This window comes from Coffea eugenioides, chromosome 5 (genome assembly GCF_003713205.1).
Source record: "Coffea eugenioides isolate CCC68of chromosome 5, Ceug_1.0, whole genome shotgun sequence".
NCBI lineage: Eukaryota > Viridiplantae > Streptophyta > Magnoliopsida > Gentianales > Rubiaceae > Coffea > Coffea eugenioides.
The window spans coordinates 39,941,635-39,962,532 of record NC_040039.1 but is presented as its reverse complement, the minus strand read 5'-3'; the positions used below and the strand labels follow the sequence as shown (position 1 = coordinate 39,962,532).

The window sequence follows — 20,898 nt, the reverse complement described above, 5'->3', positions numbered from 1 at the left end:
ACCAAAGCCTCCGTTGTCCCTTGACTAGAGTGGAGAGATTAGTTCATATTTGGTGCGAAAAACCCACACGAAATTGAAGATAAAGCTGCGGCCATTGTCATTGATTTTTGAGGATTCAATCCGTTCCAATCAGGAGGAAATAGCAAAGTCACATGAAGTGATTCCCTGTCTCACTACGGACGACATACGAGGAAAGAAAAGAAAAGCTCTAAGTGTCCAACATGAAGAAAAGTCAAAAGCTAAGAATTGCTAATGCCTGCCATGAATAAGAAGAAAGCAAAAAGCATTCCAAAGGAAAAGTCAACCATCAAAGACTAAGCTAGTGGTCATCTCCTGCAAATCTAATTCTAGTCCTATCTATTGCTCGCTCCCCCCTGTGCGGCGGCTCCCCAAGAATAGAAGACCCCTTCGTCCGCTGCCCTTTTCCGCAATTTACCAAAATGGGCACAACTACTCCTTTTTCCAAAAAGGCCCCTAGAACAAGTTCTGCCACCTGGACTCTTTTTCTGCTCAATTTTCACTTGTTATCCTATTTCCGTTCTACTCCCTGAAAAAAGTGCTAAATACTAAAAGTGAGTAGAATCCAGCAATTAACCCACATCAAGTCAGGTAATAGGGGAAATTAGTAATAAAATAAATGAATAAATTACAACCTATCAAGTCGCGAGTGATAAAGTAGGACTTTCTACCCAACGACAAATGACTTCCTTGAGACTTGTTGGTCATGAAAAATTTTGCTCTTCTTTTTATAAATTGCGGCGTTCTCATAGGTTTCATTCCTTAACTCCTCCAATTCTTGTAGTTAGAGCTTTCTATGTCCTCCGGCCTCCATAAGGTCCATGTTACACTGTTTGAGTGCCCAGAACGCTCTGTGTTCAAACTCCACCGGGAGGTGGCATGGCTTCCCAAAGACTAACCTATAAAGGAACATTCCAATCGGAGTTTTATAGGCGGTGCGGTAGGCCCAGAGAGCATCTTCCAGCTTCAAACTCCAGTCTTTTCTATCAGGCCGTACTATCTTCTCCAAGATGGACTTAACTTCCCTATTCGACACTTTGGCCTGACCATTCGTCTGTGCATGATATGGAGTGGATACTTTATGGAGCACACCATACTTACGAAACAATGCCGTGATTGTCTTATTGCAGAAATGGGTGCCCCTGTCACTGACTATGGCTCTTAGCATTCCGAAACGGATAAATATGTTAGATTTGATAAATTCTGCAACCACTCTCGAATCGTTAGTTCGGGTGGCTTTTGCCTCCACCCATTTGGAAACATAATCGACAGCGAGTATAATATATAAGAAATCAAAGGACGAGGGGAAAGGTCCCATGAAATTTATGTCCCAGACATCAAAAATCTCAACAAATAATATGGGGGTTTGACTCATTTGGTCTCTACGAGAGATATTCCCCTCCCTTTGACACTTATCACAAGATTTGCAGAACAAATATGCATCCTTAAAAAGAGTAGGCCAATAAAAACCACTTTTTAACACCCTACAAGCCATCCGCTTTGGACCAAAATGCCCTCCACATGCAAACGAATGGCAGAAAGTCAAAATAGAATGAAACTCATCGGCACTTACACACCTTCTAAGTACTTGATCCGAGCATTGCCTCCACAGGTACGGGTCATCCCAAATATAATGTTTGGCATCACTCTTCAGTTTATCTCTCTTAGCCTTTGGCCAACCTGCAGGGAATTGATTCGTTACCAAAAAATTGACAATGTCAGCATACCAAGGTACCGACGAATCAATGGCTAGTAGTTGCTCCTCAGGGAATGATTCTCTCAGCGGCAGATCCTCTTGATTTGTGATCAACCGACTCAAATGATCAGCCACCAAATTCTCGGCTCCGCTCTTATCCCTGATTTCTAAGTCGAACTCCTGCAGAAGCAAGATCCACCTTATAAGCCTCGGTTTGGCATCCTTCTTCGCTAACAGGTACCTCAAAGCTGCATGATCAGAGAAAACAATTACTTTTGCACCCAGTAAATATGACCTAAATTTTTCTAGTGCAAAAACAACGGCCAGTAATTCTTTTTTCGTCGTGGAGTAATTAAGTTGAGCTCCACTCAATGCTCTCGATGCGTAGTAGATCGCGTGTGGCGCTTTTTCAATTCTTGCCCCAATACGGCTCCCACGGCATAATCACTAGCGTCGCACATTATCTCAAATGGCCGGCTCCAATCTGGGGGTTGAATGATGGGTGGTGATGTCAACGACTCCTTCAATGTATCAAAGGCCGCCTTGCATTCACTAGTGAAATCAAATGGCACGTCCTTCTGCAGTAACCTGAACAGGGGTACTCCGATCTTCGAGAAATCCTTGATGAACTGCCTGTAAAAACCTGCATGGCCCAAAAACGAACGTACCTCCCGTACACATACGGGGTAAGGTAGAGTAGAAATAAGGTCTATTTTAGTTTTGTCTACCTCTATTCCCTTAACCGACACAATGTGCCCTAAGACAATGCCATGATCTACCATAAAGTGACACTTCTCTCAGTTAAGAACCAAGTTCGTCTCTATGCACCTTTTCAGAATTAAAGTTAGATTCTTAAGACATTCATCAAAACTATCCCCGTACACACTAAAATCGTCCATGAACATCTCAATTATTTTTTCCACATATTCTAAGAAAATACTTATCATGCACCTTTGAAAAGTTGTTGGAGCATTGCAAAGACCGAAAGGCATCCTACGGTAAGCAAACGTACCAAATGGGCATGTGAACGTGGTCTTCTCCTGGTCCTCCGGTGCTATCGCGATCTGGAAGTACCCTGAAAAATCATCTAAAAAATAATAGTAAACACGACCTGCCAATCTCTCAATCATTTGGTCAATAAAGGGGAGAGGAAAATAGTACTTTTTTGTTACAGAGTTTAATCTCCGATAGTCAATGCATTGACGCCAACCATTAGCTTTCCTAACCGGGACCATATCACCCTCTTGGTTCTCCTCTACGGTTACTCCCGCTTTATTCGGGACCACCTGAACCGGGCTCACCCAGGGACTGTCCAAAATAGCGAAGATGATCCCCACCTCCAGGAGTTTGAGTATCTTTTTCTTCACAACCTCCATTATTAAGGGGTTCAGTCTTCGCTATGCTTGCCTCACCGATTTTGCATCATCCTCGAGTCTTATCCGGTGCATGCACAAGGACGGATTTATCCCTTTGATATCGGCTATGCTCCACCCGATTGCCTCCTTGTGATCTCTAAGGAGTCGCACCAGTCTTTCCTCCTAACTTGGAGACAGATGAGCAGAAATAATCACAGGAAGTGTCTCTCTGTCTCCCAGGAATACATACTTCAAATGCTTGGGGAGAGGTTTGAGTTCTAATTCGGGTGCCTGCACCACCGATGGCAATAATTTTGCGTGAGTTTCCGGCACAAAAAGAGAAGTAATCTCATACCTTGAAAAAATCGTGGGTAGTGAGTGCAAGGCTTCAACTACATGGTGCAACTCATCCCTCATGTCCACATCAAGAGATACACCCAACTCAAGAGGCTTGATTAGAGCCACTTCCAATGCGTTTTCGCCATCTAATTCGAAAGTTTCCTGTACAAAAGGCTCAATAACACTCAAAACAAAGACTGAGTTAGATTCCTCTGGATATTTCATCGCCTCAAAAATATTAAAATTCACAGTTTCGCCATCAAATTCCATTGATAAAGTACCCTCATTCATATCTATCTTAGTCCTGGCGGTGCTAAGAAACGGTCTACCTAACAAGATAGGTGACGGGTTCAATGATTTCTCGTCTCTCATGTCCAGGATGTAAAAATCTGCAGGAAAGAATTTACCTGAACTAAAACATCCTCAACTAGCCCTACCGGGTAGGCGTTAGTGCGATCGGCTAGTTGGATTATGATGGCTGTTTCTTTTAGTGGCCCAAGGTTTAGAGAATCAAAAATAGTTTTCGGCATCACATTAATTGACGCCCCCAAATCTAGCATGGCTCTCCTGATCGGTGTATTTCCTATCTTACAGGGGATCGTGAACATACATGGATCTCCACACTTGGGTGGAAGCTTCCTTTGGAGCATGGCCGACACGTTCTCCTCTACCGCTACTCTTTCATCTCCCCTCAACTTTCTCTTATGAGTGCACAAGTTCTTGAGAAATTTTACGTATTTCGGCACTTGCTTGATCGCTTCCAACAAAGGAATGTTGATATCCACTTTTCTAAACACGTCCAGGATCTCTTTCTTCTTTTCCGCCTTCTTCGCCTTCTCTAACCTGCACGGAAAAGGAGGTGAATTAGATTTAATGGGCACCGATGGAGTAAGAGTTACTTCGGGCTCGACACGGATGTGTCCTTCCTCTTCCATCTCCTTCTCGATTTCATCTTTACTCTTACTTTTCAAGTTCGTGGCTTTAGGCCCTTCCACTTCTCTACCACTTCTCAGTGTCATGGCACTAACATTCTTGGGGTTTGCCTCGGGTTGCGATGGCAATTTTCCAAAAACTTGGGACTCCAAGCGATTAATCGCAGTTGCCATATGACTTGTCTGATTCTCCAGGTTTTTCATACCCGCTCTAGTCTCCTGTTGGAACTGAGTAGTGCTCGTGGCTAAGCTCTTGACGATTTCCTCCAAAGAGCTTCCTGAGTTAGATGACGAAGGCGGTGGCTTTGGTTGCCACGGTTGTTGGAATTCCGGTGGGCGATTTGAAAATGAATTTTGTGGCCTATTCCCATAACTGAAATTGGGGTGGTCTCTCCAACTCGGATTGTACGTGTTGGAATATGGGTCGTACTGCCTACGAGGCGCGGGCACGCCTCCAGTCATGTTCACTTGTTCAGCCCCATCCTCTTGCAACAAAGGGCATGAGTCAGTGGGATGGCCCACATTTGTACAAATTCCACAGACCTTTACTTGGTGCACGTTCCCCACGGCTAATTGTCGCACGAAAGACGTTAACTCAGTTAACTGCTGCTGAATGGACGACGTCTCCACCTCATTAACCCTACGGGTAGGGTTACTTTCACGAAAACCAAACTGTTGGAAATTTTTCGCCATCAATAAGTAGCCATGCTTTCCTTGGTGTCTTGTTCGCCAATGCTCCCCCACTCGCAGCACCAATGATACTCCTGTCAGACGATTGGAGGCCCTCATAAAAATACTGGATCAATAGTTGTTCACTAATCTGATGCTGTGGGCATCTAGTGCACAACTTATTGAACCTCTCCCAATAATCATACAAGGATTCTCCAGGATACTGCTTGATGCCGCATATCTCTTTTCTTAGACTCGCAACCCGGGATGCAAGAAAGAATTTTTTCAAAAATTTCTTCTTAAACTGGGCCCATGTGATGATACTACCTGCAGGTAGGTAGTATAACCAATCCTTTGCTGCATCCTTAAGGGAGAAAGGAAAAGCCCTGAGTTTGATCTGCTCCTCGGTAATGCCCGGAGGCTTCATGCTAGAGCATACCACGTCAAACTCTTGAATGTGTTTATGGGGCTCCTCACCCGAGAGGTCATGGAATGTGGGTAGGAGGTGAATCAGTCCCGACTTCAATTCGAACGAGGTATTTTCAACCAATGTTGGAAATGTGATGCACAAGGGCTGCTGGGATAATTCTGGGGCAGCCAACTCCCTTAGTGTCCTTGCATTCGCCATAAGGATGTCCTCTTGACCTTGGTCACTTAAACTATCACCACTTGAATCTGATGATTCGATCTCTGGATCTAGTTCCTGAGAAGCTATGCTAGATTGCTCCTCTCTGAGTTGTCTAGTCTCTTTTCTAGTTCGGCGCGCAGTATTCTCTACCTCCGGATGGAAAATCAATTCACCTGTGCGAGAAGAACGAGGCATAAACTAGAAAAATGCCAGACAAATCCAAATAAAACAACTTGGAAAGAAACAAAATTAACCAAAACACCGCTCCCCGGCAACGGCGCAAAAAATTGACAGGTGTCGAGCCTGTGCAATAATAATTACCTATTCAACAAAATTATAAATTTTGTATATAGCGGTGAGTAGGGTCGAATCCACAGGGTTTGAGGATAATTTGTTTCTTCCAGATCAATAGAACAAAATTGGGGGATATTTAAGGGAATGAAGATGAAAATAAAACAAACAAAATTCAAAAACTAACTCCACAAGTACAATTTACTAAAAATAGCAATTAATAAAATTCTACCCAAATGATCAACTACTCAGGCACGGTCCAATTACATGATCATCGATGCAAAGATATTTCATCCATTCATCACTAGGTCGGTTATAGTTATCAATAAACTCTGACAACCAGTTCTTCCTTACTTTTTCGACAGTCAAGGTACGACCATTGACTGCTTTTCTAACCAGATAACAACCCTAGGTACGACCACAGGAATTTAATTATCTGATTGCATTGAAGCTAGAAGAACCCAACCCTAACCAATAAACACGCTAAGAGGGTTCATTTAAACTAGATCTTACGTTTCCCCAACATAAAGCCAATTATGGTGGTTGCCACTAGGTATCAACTAAATGAACAATTACGGATTCAATTTAGTTAATGTGACAGTAGGCTATTGAATTAAATCAAATACCCGGCCGTTGATATTCAATTAATAAAATACCCATGAACAATTAATTCAGGAAACGCACGAATAGCAACAAATTGGAAGAAATAATGAAGATTCGATTAGATCTCACAGATATTATGGACCGCGCCTTCGCGTCGACCCTTGGGTAGAGGAGAAAATTAGCCGCTCCTCATCGTGTCAATCCCGCGTGATTTAATTGAATTCATTCACTTATTTGCTGAAGAATTGGGGAAGGGGAATTAATTGCAGTAACCACAGAGAAGGCCCTACCTTCGTCTTTGTTTTGGAGCTGCGAGTGCAAGAACAAAAACTAATGAAAATTGTTCAGAGCCAAAGTCGAGCGAAAGGAGTGTCGTTCATACAAAGCCCAAAAAGCAATGGAGAAATCCTCCTCTTCTGACCGATGGGCAAAGGGAAATTGAAGCTCAGCTAATTGATTAGACGTCAATCTCACTTTTTTTCTAATTGCAGCTAAAGAGAAAGGACCAAAAGCGTTTGACAAAAAAAAGAAAAAGAAAACTAAAGCTAATGTATTCATTCACATGAATCTGGCTTTTTCTTATTTGTAGCGCCGCCCGTAGAAAAGCATTAGGAACAAGGCTTTTTGTCTAAGGGCTCTGATCTCACGCATCTGGTCCACGTAGACCAGATTTCTCAATTGGGTCTCCTGCCATTGGTCCCGCGGATTCGGCTTTTCGGCAACATCTACCTTTTCTGGCGTGGGCACGCCCTGAGATGAAGGGTCTTCTGAAAATTTGCCTCAAGAGATTACTTTTAATGCCAATCACCTATAATTCATATGAATATGAAATATGAGCAAAACCTCAATACTTAGCATAGTAAGTAGCCAAAATTAGGACAAAATAACAGTGCAAAATGTGCCAAACAACCGCTCTATCAATAAATAAAGTCAAATAAAAAAATAAAAATAGAAGTGGCCCCCCACGGCCACGGAGCACGTGCAGGGGTGGATGGGTAGAGACAGACCGAGGATAGGGGAAGGTTCCCCACTTCAAGCCTCCCTTCAACTTCATGGATTTTTCCCCTTTCAGTGGTGGCCCTCTACTAATAATGGAGTGTGGTTGCTTTTAGTTGTCCGTGCAATGGTGAAAAGTGAAAAGTAAATCATCTGCAAATATCTATATATTACCTTAATCTTTATTTTTTTTTTGAAAATGACAACTGTTATATATTCTAATTTAAGATAACCTAATTTTTTTTTTGTCGTAACGGTAACATTTTTATAACCTAAACTATCCTAATTTAGGAGAAGAGGCAGCCATTGAGAATGAAAACTCCATTGGAGAGCGGCACTGAAGGCAGCCACATATAGTGACAATTTGATGTGAGATCAACGCCACCAAGACTTAAGTGCTTGGCAATGACCACCATACCAAGGGGCTGGTGGCCTAAGGACGTCTATTTGGATGGCCTATTTTTTGCCTACTTTTAAAAAAAAATTAATGCTGTTTAAAATATCAATGATGGTAATATTTTAAAGCATCCAAAAGTTTTAACAAATACAAAAAAAAATACATTAAGTAGGATACCGGAAGTGAGTGGCGGAGATTGTTGTTTGTGAGGGGTAGGTGAGGGGATAGGGTTTCAAACAAAAATACATTAGTTTTTTTTTTGCTAATATTAACCTAAAATAACTAGAGTTTGTTGCAATAAACTTTGTAACAACCACTAAAAAAACAAACTATTCAAGTGAACCCTAAATAAAATTTCGCTCTCAAAATTTTAAGAAGTTTCCTCGCTTATTCCCTCGATTTTTGTTCTAATCAAAGTCAACAGTCAAGTTTTCTCCCCTTTATTACTAGTTCTCTGCTAATAGTGCACTAGATGTTAGTGGAATTGGTGCAGGTTCAGTTGTCCTTTACATTTACAATTGTATTATGTTGTTATATACATGAAAAAAGTTGGTGCGCACATACAACATATTGCACATATATTAGGTATAACAATATACAATAAGTATGTTTGGATAGAAGATTATTTAAAATATTTATTTGAGATAATTACTATTATGATTGTGCATCATATCTCAAATACGACAGCTGGACAGAACTTTACGTAACAAAACCCATCCGTTTACGCGGAAGTGAAGACCATTGTATTATCCTTCCCTGCAACTTGTTGGATTTTTCCGCTCGTCATTGTCATTAACATCAACTTGTTGATAATGGAGGAGGTTTAAGGTGAGAGGAATCGTAAAAAAAAAAAAAAGAGAGTATATTTTATTTAAACTATCCATTTAATGTTGATATATACCCAAAAAAAAAATCTAACTGGAAGGAAATACTCGATAATTTCACTTTAAAAGTTTGATGAGTTTATCCTGCAACTTAAATATAAAAAAAAAAAAAGCCTATCTTGCACCTATTATGCACTTTCCAGGAACAATTACATTAGCCTATAAAAGTTACGATAACTACCCAAAAATAGGGAACCACACAAGTAATTACTCAGACCCTACAGAAAACAAACTGTGAAACAAACAACTGTGCATTTCAACAGCTGCTTCTAAGTATCTACTTGATTGTCTAAATCAAGTAGGCCCTCTCGGAAAGAAAATTTGCTCATTCTTGGCAAATTGATTGTATGATTCCGGAAAGCTCATTTTAGCAGATAACAAACCCTTTTTCCGCAATATCTAGAAGATGGCCCCGGCCTCCAGCCTATCATTTTGTCCCTTTTCCCCCCTATTTCAATTCTCAGAAATTGTGGCTGCTATATAATGGACTATATATACAGAAATTCTTCCCTTTTTCCCCTTTTTCGTGTGTCAGAAATTCTTCCCTTTAGTCATCAAAGTCTTTGCCGCACCATTTCCTGGAAATGTCCGCTGCTTCCTTAAGGAGCTTTCATTAAGTCATCAAAATGGCAATACGGCAAGATCGAGCAGAATAGTATGATGTCGTCAAAATAATTTGTGGAAATTTGAAAAAAAAAAAAAAGAATAGGAATATTAAGAATCTATAAGTAGGTTGTAAATTTTACAAAATTTGTAACGGGGGCATGGGTTATTACTCACGAAGTCAAGCAACTATTAATTTTATTGTTAAATAACTAAATTACCCTCATAGCAATGTAGATCTTACTGAATAAAAGTGTGTTTATTGATACGTGTAAATATAGATTCAAACATTATTAAAAAAAATATATATATATATATATATATATATATATATATATACATTCAAACATGCACATATGATATATGTGCACATACAAGTGCCCTTATATGCACATAAGGGTTAATCTGTAATTTAGCTTGCAACAAAAATTTTCTTTTTTTTATAATATGTGAATAATAGCCCTTACCCTATTTATAAATTTCCTAATACTTACCACCTAGTTATGAATTTTCACACTTCTCATTCCTTTTTTCCAAATTTTCCCATAAAATTAAAGGGAAATAATTGTCTTAATTAATTTCGACGATCTAAATCCTGCGTCATAATAGTATAGCAAAAACAACAGTCCATATAAAAAATTATTCATACCAACAGTAGCAAAATTGTTCAAATCCTGTGCCATAAAAGCATAGCAAAAAAAAAATCCATAATAACAACATATTGTGGTTTGTTTGGATAGGAGTATATTTGGATGATTTATTTGAGATAATTACTCTAGCACTTTAGAAAACGTAACGATTTTTTTACAAAAAATTGCTTTCCAAACAATTCAATTCTAATTTTACCTAATAATTTTAGAGATAACGATGAGGGCAACAAGGATTAAGGCACCGAGAAGGAAGGGTGGGGGAGGATAAGAGAGGGGGCACTTTTCTCCCCCCCAACTTTAAATGGAGTGAGGGATGGGAAAGGAAACCTTGCACTCTACCTTACCAATAATTTAAATGATATATATATATATATATATATATATGCGGAATATAAAATAGATAACATAATATGATTATATATATGTAATATGAAATTGTTGTAAAATAATATAATCATTCTTGTTTATTTATTTGGGAAAAGGATTTTTTTGAATGTTAGATTACTTTTTTTTTACGTAGGGCATGCTGTTTTTAAAAAAGACAATGATAATTGATTTAGATTTTATCTAAAATTAAATATGAAGAAATGAATTCACAAAGATCAGAATAATTTTTAAATTGTATCTCAAATTGAATTTTTGGTTAAAAATTCAGAAGAATGTTTAGTAAATTTATTATCAATATTATGCATATATAAATAAAACCAAATAAAAAAATAAAAATAGAAGTGGCCCCCCACGGCCGCGGAGCACGTGCAGGGGTAGATGGGTAGAGACAGACCGAGGATAGGGGAGGGCTCCCCACTTCAAGCCTCCCTTCAACTTCATGGATTTTTCCTCTCGACAATGTCGTCGTCGTCAACGTGAACGGCAACGTCTTTCCCCTTTCGGTGGCCCTCTACTAATAATGGAGTGTTGTCGCTTTTAGTTGTCCGTGGAATGATGAAAAGTGAAAAGCAAATCATTTGGAATTAAGCTAAAACCTTATCACTTGTTAAAAGGGATAATTTCAGAAATCTCCCCTGAGGTTTCTAATAATTTCACTTGGCTCCTCTAAGGTTTCAAAAATACACCTACCTCCCTTGTCCATTTAAAATGACAATACTAACCTTAACATTTTTAATAAAACTCTCTTTTTGTCATATTTATGCAAAGGATTGATTTTATAATTTTTTGACCATTTTCCTTCTTATTTGTTTCTCTTATATTTCATTAGACTATATATATAGTTTACTTCCCCTTTTTCGTGTGTCCGAAATTCTTCCCTTTAGTCATCAACTTTTTAAATCAGTCATGGTCTCCTATTAGTTCAACTTTTATCATTGATTCCTCAATACTCAACAATCATACTCGTAGAAAATCAAAAGAAAAACAGAAAAAAAGTACATACCTTTGGCAGTCTCAAGACTTTCAGCCTCCTCAAGCTTGCTTGTAACAATTTCAGGTACAGTGAGATCATACCATCACAATTTCGTAATTGTGAGAGTTGTTTCTTATTTCATGAAGTACATAAACAAAAATCTTAGTTCAATTGTTGGAGTCTTAATTCAATATTTTTGGAGCTGCTTCTTAGTAGTGAAAACAAACGGAAACATAATACACACTTTTGGCAGGGTCTCAGCGTCTTCAAGATAACTTGGCCCGAAAATTTTGGTTGTCCAAGATTGTAAGGTAAAAGGATATCATACTCCATCTTAATATTGAAGTTTTTTCTCACTGCCTTCATGTTATATATGGCTTTTCGAGGCATAAAAATCACAGATTACTTCCTTTTGTTTCAACATGGATTGCTTTCTTATGCTTTTCGCATCGTTGGCATTTTTGGGCAAGAAAATTGAATTTTATCATAGTTGCAAATTGTTATTAACTTTTGGAGAAAATAAAATGTGAACAGAGGCTGTATGTGGGCTGGATCTAGGCCGTAATGATATATATATATATATGTGTGTGTGTGTGTGTGTATTTATTTATATTTATATATTAGCCCAAACATATTCTTATGTGTGAATGTATTAATTCAATCTTCCCAATCATCATTTTTTTTTTGGGATCCATACAATTAGATCTTGTTGAATCTAAGTCAAAATCCAAGTTTTGGTGTTAATTTTATGGTATAAGCAAAAGGATAAATACACATATACATACTATGGGAATCAATGGTATTTAAGTAGATGCAACTCTCAAGAGTTTTGCAATATACTTTTTGGTTTTAAAAATATGTGCAATTCTTTGGATATATCTATAAGTGTAATCGTTTGGATTGCTAACTTGTAGCCAGAGTTGCATCTCATGCTTTGATCAAATACAATTCCACTAGCTTTCCTTGGAACTTCCTTCACGAGGGCCATCCGCTGTTAGTTCAACTTATACCATCCGTTCCTCAACACTCAACAATCATAACACCTAATCTTGGCAGAGTCTCAAGGTTTTCAGCTTCCTCAAGTTTTCTAGTCAGTTTCAGGTATAAGGAGATCATATCCGTCGGAATTTAGTAACTATTGGAGTTCTTCTCTTATTTCACCATGTCATACTGATAGCTTTGCTTGGCACCAACATCTTGATTCAATTATAATTCATTCATCAAAACTCAACAATTATAGTCCCGAAAGCGAGACCGAACTAAAATACAACATTTTGTTTTTTGACAGGATCTAGCGGTTCTCAACTTCTTCAAGTTTTCAAGAAAACTTGTCTTGATTTCAAGGTACAATAATAACAAACTTGATCTTGAAACTGTAAATTTTTGTAGTTGTTTCTCATTTCATCATGTTATGGTTAGATTTGTGAGGGCCAAACATCTTGGTCACTTGTTCTTCTTTCAACACACGGAGTGCTTTGTTCAAGCTTTTTACACAATCGACAGTTCTTGGCAAGAATTTGTAACAAAGGACAGAATGAGATGATCCAAACCTGGACCTAACTAATACTACCAAAACTAGATCCGGGGACAGGATGGATCTATAGGAGTAAATTGATCCTGTTGAGTGTGGAAACATATTCGGATCTTGGCCTTAATCTTATAATTTATAAGCTTTTACATAAAATCTTGAATTTTTATAAAAATTTTCTTACACCAGATGCATATCAAATTTTTTGTTATAAAAAAAAGTTGCATATCAGTTTCATTTACTAAAATGCATAATTGAATCAGCATAATTGGACAACTTCTTTCAAAATCTGTAGTACTGTAGCATCCTTCCTTTCAATTTTTTTTTCAAAAAAGGAAAAATTGTTGACATATTTTTATCTAGGTAGGATGTTTTGAGACATTTTCTTCTTCTTCTTTTTTTGGAGAAAAAAAAGTGTTTGAGCCATTTTTATCCTGACATTTTTTAGAGTACAGCTCTTATTACCTATTTCGTTTAGATCTTTAATTTGATGTACTCAAAATTAAAACTAATGAAATAAAAAATTACACAAGGTATCTAACCCAAAGGCTAATGAAGTAGGTTTTCGTGCATAGCTCTTCTTTTCTTTTTTGTTTTGGGACAAACAAAGAACATGCATTTTCCTGATGAAATTTTTTTAACAGATGAATCATGCACCTAAAAAAAATAGTTAGCCGCATCAAGTGGGATAAATTTACACCACAAAATCAATGGTGCAATGATCGAAATATAATACAAACTTTTATCTTTTGGCAGAGTTTTGTAGTTCTCAACTTTTCAAGATAACTTATTCTCATTTCAAGTTACAATGATATCACACTCAACCTTGATTTTGTAAATTTTTGTAGTTGTACTACCCCATTTGGATTGTGATTTTCCTCAGCAAAAATTACTACGTTTTCTGTGAATACATATATCAAATCGCTACAATAATTTTTCTATAAAAAATCCAGAAAAATGCAATCCAAACGGGCCTGATTTTTGAGGCCCAAAAATCTTGATCACTTTTTTTTTTTGGCCCTTTCAATACATAGAGTGCTCTCTTCAAGCTTTTTATATGATTGACATTTTTTGGCAAGAAATTCGGATATTATTATAGGTGCAAAAGTTTTATTATCAATTCTTTTGAAAAGATAAATGTTTGGACTACTAGCTTGCTAAATCCCAGAGCTTACCATGATGTTATACTTTATAATCAACTATCATGAAGATCCCCTTCTCCCTGATTAATTCAGATATACAGTTCTCTAAAAAGAACAAGAAAATTTTTGAGTTTAAAAATGTCTTCAAGGGCCAAATGAAATAGAGTAATATTAATAGGAAAAATAGAATAGTCAATTAGCAAAAATTCGTTTGACGTATTAATGAGATAATGGTCAAAAGCTTGAAAATCGAAAGTGCTTTTCTGTAATAATATTTGATGTACCTAAATTAATTATACGTTTGCAAATTCGTAGAGTAATATGAAATTGGCTAGTAATAGGACCTTGTGGGTTTCCTGGATCTAAACAAAGGGCCGATTCTTGGGCAGAATGAGTTGATCCAAATCGGGATCTCAAAACCACCAAAATTGGATCTGCGTGCACGATGGGTATTTAAGAGTAAATTGGATCTGCGTCCTTTTCGAGTCTAGAAGCGAATCCGGATTCATTTATCAAATGGAAAGGTATTAGAGCACTCCATGCTAATTAACATCCTCCCTTTCAAGTTTTGAGACATTTTTTTCTTATTCTTCATCCTCTTTCTCCTTTCTTAAAATAATGTATTTGAGACATAATTATCCTGTTACCTATTTCATTTAAATTTTTTGGTTTGATACACTCAAAATTTAAAAATCGACGGAAAAGTAAAAAAAAACTACCTTAGTAATCTACTTGAAAACTAATGAAGCGGGTTTTCATGCAATTTACATGGTTCTTCATATCACATTGATATTTCTCCAGATATTGTAGTAAATATTTTATTTTTTTGCCAATGGGAAGAATCATAGATGAGCTTACAGTTGCGTAAATATTGATTGACTGAGGAAGATTTTTCTTTTCCTGTACCTATTGTGCTATGACTTTATTAAGCAACGTGCAGACCAAGTTTGATATATTCTTGAATTCTATGAGGCCTTTAATTGGACAATTTTGTCGAATGAGACGCAATGAGTGTTGAATTCTTGAATTGTATGAGGCCTTTAATTGACCTAAAATTTATTTATCAAAAAAAGTTTAAAAAGTAAGTAAGATACCATTTGCCACAAATAAGAAAAAGAAAAATTATATTAGTGAGAAGAAACATCATGTTGTACCCAAAATATATATAATTACTACTGTATACTTCATGAACATTTCATTCAGCGCAAGAAAGTTGTATTTGATAAATAGTTGAATATGAGAAAAGTCTTTTTCATCTTTAACATTATTGATGATGCACATATTCAAAAATAAATGCAAAAAGAAACGTTGATTAAAAGTTGAGGATACCATTATGTAGAATCCAACATTAATCGGCTAATTGTTTAGTTTCCTCACCGACTTCAAATTTGTCAAACTAAGTTTGGAAATGCCCTGTTTCAAAATTTTCCAATGGATTATTATGCTGCCTTTATTGAACAACGTTATTGGTAGATAACTGGAATTTTTAGAGATTCTCTTGTCACTTGATAGGTAATGGAGCACACTGGAAAATTAATAGAGAAACTTGCGGATTGGGCACTCGACAAAGGAACGAAGTGGTACTATTTGGTTGATAATCTAAGGTCGCTCGAAGCGAAGTTGCAAAGATTAAGCAAAAGGAAAATTGACTTCGAGTCGAAAGTGAAAGATGCAGAAAGATCAGGTACTAAGAAAAGGAAAAGGGAGGTTGAGAATTGGTTTGATGAGGTAGCAAACATAGAGAATGAATTCGGTGCATTGGAAACGAGCATACTAGAGGGTGGATTTCGAGAAAATGCAATTAGCAGTGGGAATAGAGTGGAGAAAATGGACAAGATTGTAGAGCAACTGATGGTGCAAAGCGAGCATTTTGATGGGCTTTTGCTTGAGGATTCTGAGAGCAGAGGTGAGCCGCGAGAGATAACAGAATTATTTGGAGAAATGTTCCGCAAAGGTCTGGAAACAATCACGGCATGGTTGGACACCAATGAGATCTTAAGGATTGGGATATGGGGGATGGGTGGCGTGGGTAAGACTACATTGGCGGACCACATCCATGATCACCTCCTTAAGAATACTCAATCCAAGGTTTATTGGATTTCTGTCTCCCAAGATTTTACCGTCAAAAGGCTGCAAGGTGACGTTGCTAAACGCCTAAGGCTTGATCTGTCAGACGTGGATGATGAAAAAGTAAGGGCACGTAGGCTGCGCGACGCATTCGACAAAATGGAGGAAATGGTAGTGCTCATGTTGGATGATGTTTGGGAATACTTTTGTTTAGACATTTTAGGGATTGATGCAAGAAATTGCAGACTGATTTTGACTACACGCTCATTAGAAGTGTGCAACCGGATGCAATGCCAAAGCAAATTTGAGTTGAAAACTTTGGACACAGAGGAAGCTTGGGGTTTGTTCGAGCGTACACTTGGCAGCGAGACCGTGCTTGATGGAGATTTGACAGATATTGCCAAGTCCATCACGGAAAGGTGTGGTGGTTTGCCTCTTGGTATTGTCGTAATGGCTGGGAGCATGATAGGTGTGACCGACATCCATGAGTGGAGAAATGCATTGGAAGACTTGAAAGCTGGAGGGAACGATGAGATGGAAGAAAAGGTGTTTCGCATCCTGGAATGGAGTTTCAAACGCCTGAATAATTGTGAAAGGGACTGCTTCTTGTATTGCTGTCTTTATCCGGAAGATAGGAAAATAAAAAGAGAGGAACTAATACACCTGTTTATTAGGGCAGAGCTGATGTCAAAACGGGGCTCAAGGTCAAAAGCATTTGATAAAGGTCAAACGATATTAAACAAACTGATTAGAGTTTGCTTGCTGGAAGGAACTAAAGATTTCGAAGGGGATGACTGTGTGAAGATGCATGATTTGGTCAGAGATATGGCAATAAGGATCACGCATGGAAACTCCACACCAGAGAGCAGCAGAGATGATGTACCACGATTCTTGGTGAAAAGCTTAGGACAGGAAGATTCACAAGCAACAACACTGGAACAAGAAGAGTGGACACAAGATCTCCGTGCAGTTTCCTTCTATTCAGATATATTTCAAAATATAAAAATAGAAATTCCACCAGCCTGGTCACCAAATTGTCCTAAGCTCTCAACCTTGCTTCTTTCTGATGTTTCCATAGAAGAAATCCCAGATTCATTCTTTCGGCACATGTGTGGACTTAAAGTTTTGAATCTATCTCGGTGCGAAGGTATAACAAAGCTGCCTAATTCTGTTTCAGACTTGGTGAATCTCACTGCCTTGATTTTGGGGAATTGTTGGGACCTCCGATTTGTGCCACCACTGGGAAAGCTCGAGCAGTTGAGGGATTTGGATCTATCCGGAACTGGGATTGAGGATTTACCTGAAGGTTGGGAGTCACTGGTCAACCTCGAAAGGCTTAACTTGGACGAGTGTTGGGCTTTAAGTCAAAAGATAATACCAAAAGGGACATTTTCCCAATTGCACCGTCTTCAATTGCTATTATTGCCAACCTATGGTAGCTTACAAGTTAATGATCCAGAAGTGTTGAACCAGTTAGTAAGTTTTAAAGGATGTTTGTCTTTTACGGACTTCTATAAAATTACTCGGTGGCCAAAATACTATAATGATGTTTATATCACTGATATCTTAACTGAGGATCCGAGTGATGAATTTGATCATGATGAGGACTGGCAACAATTGTATTTCCATCAGTGCAAACTTGGTAGAGGATCGAACAACCTGCCAGATGATATGGAACGTCTGATAATCAAGAATTGTGAGGGCATGGGCATTAGGTGCTTGTCAGATGTTTTTAAGAATTTTATAAATTTAAGCGGCTTATCTATATTGGAAATTATGAATTTGGTCGGAATAGAGTTCCTCTGGCAATTGTCCTCTGCTTCTCCACGTGATCAGTTGGAAGTTTCGTCTTTCAGTCCACTCAGTGGTCTCGAAGAGCTCCGCCTCTGGAGCTTGCCAAATCTGGTTGGCCTTTTTTTCGGAGAATCAGAACCATCATATTTGCTTCCAGCTGGCACCTTTTCTTCCCTAAAAAAATTGAGGATTTCTAAATGTCACAACATGAAGCAGCTATTCACAGTGCAGTTGCTGCAGAGCCTTCAAAATCTCGAAAAATTAAAAGTTGTAGATTGTGAAGGACTGGAAGAGATAGCAGCAGATGGCAATGGAGGAGGAGAAGGCATCCAATTGACTTCAAGTGAAGGAGCCACCGCCACTGTCATCCTTCCGAAATTGGGGTGGTTGCATCTGGAAAACCTGCCACAACTGAATAACATTTGCAAGGCAGCCATGATCTGCGAATCAATTGAGGTGATTGCAATATTCGATTGTCCAAATTTAAAGAGGCTGCCTTCGTTTCTTTCCACCATCGACGGACCACCATCTCTTCCCCGCACTCTTCCTACAATCTGGGGAGATGAAGCATGGTGGGAATCATTAGAGTGGGACAATCCTAGTGCCAAAAATGACCTTGAGCCATACTTTACCACAAAGTTGTGATATTTGAAGACCACTTGTTTGATCAAAATCCTGACTGGTCCTCATGTACGTGTTTTCTCCCATTTCTTTGAGGTTTTTTCCCCCCAAAATGATCTACTTCTCCACTAGCATAGAATTTGCTATTGTGTAGGAATCGACATTAATACTTTCCGTATTGAGCTCAAGTTTTTTTTTTTTTTTAACTATCTTGAGATGCAGAACTGCTAACACCTTTTGAGTTGTTCTGATGGGAAAATTGATTTAAGTACATTAGTTTCTCTTTCTTTCTTATTTATTTTTGAGTTCAACGTCGTTATAAATTTCTTTATTTCATTTTCTTTTTTCATTTTAAGCTATTGCATGTTCTCTGTCTTTCTCCTATTTCTAGTGAGGCTCAAGTTTTCTTCTGCTGACTACCTTCCCTGTAATGCTGAACTACGAACTGCACCATTTCTTATATTCATCCATACAATCTGCTGCATACAGCTTTTTAATATTTTTTAATTTTTTCTAATTTCTATAAATTTAAATATTTTATTTTCTATCTCTTTCCTCCTCCTTGTTTGTTTCTGAATTTAGTGTCTTTATTAATTTATTCCATAAATGAGCTGATCTCTATGTTTTTATCATTTTTTTCATTTCTTGCTGTTGAAAGTTTTCCCCTTCTCTGAAGATGCTTTCTACATAAGTTACAGGGTGTATATGTTTGCAAATGTTTAAATTCCAAATTTCATAATGAGAGCCACAATAAGTTGGAAGGAAGGAAGTAGAATTACAATGTCATTTCCATGATCGTACTTCCGTTAGTATGATGGATGAATTTGCTTTTTGTTTCTAACTATACTAATCAAGTGTTGTTTGTCAATATTTCTCAGGTTACTGGGTAGCCACAAAACTGCTGCTGCAAGAGAGGTGATGTTGCAAAAACAAGTGTTAATTGAAGCCTTGTCCACCAACGCCAAATTTCATTTCAGTACATACTTCTTCCTTAGCTGTATTACAGTTGCTGTTTTTTCATCATGTGTAGCTTTCTATTCCTACCTAGATGATCTTTTTCCTAAACTTGATTGTAACTGGAGCAGTGATACAGTTTTTTGTGACTATTCCTTGATTATCGACAAAAATGTTTTGGGGTAATATGACAAAATTTTTGGTCATATTGTACTCCAAGAATGTTTTTTCAATCTATCAATTTAAACCATTCTATGTATGTGCTTTTTCCTGAGTTCCACTGATAATTCTTTAGCTAAATACTCTTTATTGGGGTTAGGGTTGTACATGCATATTAAAGAAGGATCAGAATAACATTGAATCCCATCTAGAGTTAAGTATCTACATTTAGAATAAATGAATAGAAGAAGGCTTTACATCAAATTTTCTATGTGACTTGAGCCTTTTATGTTGGACTTCTCTGGCAGCAATTATTTATAAACAGATCGAACTTGTATGGAATGATTTTTTTTCTTTTTTTCAGAAACAAAAAAAAATCAGATGCAGTTTTGTCTGATATGGTATTGGCTATTGTTGTGAAAAATCAAAGTATGTTTGAGATGGCTAGTAAAGCAAGCATCAACTTGCTAATCTACAGTCTTGCAATTTACGAAGAGGCAAAATGGAGGTTAATAACTTTCAATCAAGGAGCAATCATAACTAATTATTTTCCAGTTTATAGTTAATTGATTTCAGTTTGAGCCTAATTCAGAGTCTTCACACCACAAAGAACTCAGTTATATGCAACCAATAAATGAAAAAAGGACAAACAGAAATTGGTCTGGGGCAGGATATATAGCAGCAGTTGCTGTACGATGAGGTAAAGGAAGGAATGTGGTTTCAGACAATGTAACCACATTAGCTGGTGATTCACCTAAAATTATCCTTCTAATGAAATGATTAACAAAGATCACAATGTCAAAGGATCATCTTTAAGTGGCTCATGACGTATAAAGTGGGATAATATCTGCTAAAAAAGGATTACTCAATTTAGTGAACTGAATGCTAGTTGATTTCATTTCCATAAAGGGAATGGCCTGTTATTGTTAATAGAACATCAGCAAGTACTCAATTTGCTGTGGGAATCTCAGGAAGTATATTACCTACAATATAGGAAGTCAAATGCAATGAGAGATAAAAGGAACAAGGGAAAAACAAGAAAAAGAGGAGAATTTCTCAAATAGCTGGCTGAAGTCTCAAGATAAGAAGCCATAAGCGACAGAGGACATTATTATATTATCCAACAAGGAAAGAAACTGCTAGCCCTTCGAGGTTCGGTTCCGTGGTTGTAGTCCCAGTTGGGGGAGAGCCACATCCAGGGATCGAGTCCCC

General features: G+C 37.7%; 1 protein-coding gene and 1 non-coding gene across 5 annotated transcripts; both read left to right on the top strand.

Annotated features, from left to right (window-relative positions):
• The first annotated feature begins 5,157 nt into the window (after positions 1–5,157).
• On the top strand, positions 5,158–5,265 carry LOC113772653. Its single transcript, XR_003468617.1, has one exon. It is a non-coding gene; the product is annotated as a small nucleolar RNA R71 (small nucleolar RNA).
• Positions 5,266–11,333: 6,068 nt separating this feature from the next.
• Positions 11,334–19,786, top strand: LOC113770646 (probable disease resistance protein At4g27220). Of its 4 annotated transcripts, none has more exons than XM_027315172.1 (6): positions 11,334–11,505; positions 11,675–11,732; positions 12,336–12,522; positions 12,710–12,765; positions 15,604–18,642; positions 19,464–19,786. In XM_027315172.1, exon 5 carries the CDS (start codon positions 15,607–15,609, stop codon positions 18,595–18,597), a length of 2,991 nt encoding a protein of 996 aa, XP_027170973.1. In that variant the 5' UTR covers positions 11,334–11,505; positions 11,675–11,732; positions 12,336–12,522; positions 12,710–12,765; positions 15,604–15,606; the 3' UTR covers positions 18,598–18,642; positions 19,464–19,786. The 4 variants fall into 4 exon arrangements, with proteins under 4 accessions (XP_027170973.1, XP_027170970.1, XP_027170972.1 ...); XM_027315169.1 differs by having other exon boundaries at positions 19,452–19,786; XM_027315171.1 differs by lacking the exons at positions 12,336–12,522; positions 12,710–12,765 and having other exon boundaries at positions 19,452–19,786.
• Positions 19,787–20,898: the final 1,112 nt, after the last annotated feature.

What these genes read in the sequence shown, in the direction of transcription:
- LOC113770646 (XM_027315171.1), top strand. Translation starts at nt 15,607, where the DNA reads ATGGAGCACACTGGAAAATTAATAGAGAAACTTGCGGATTGGGCACTC.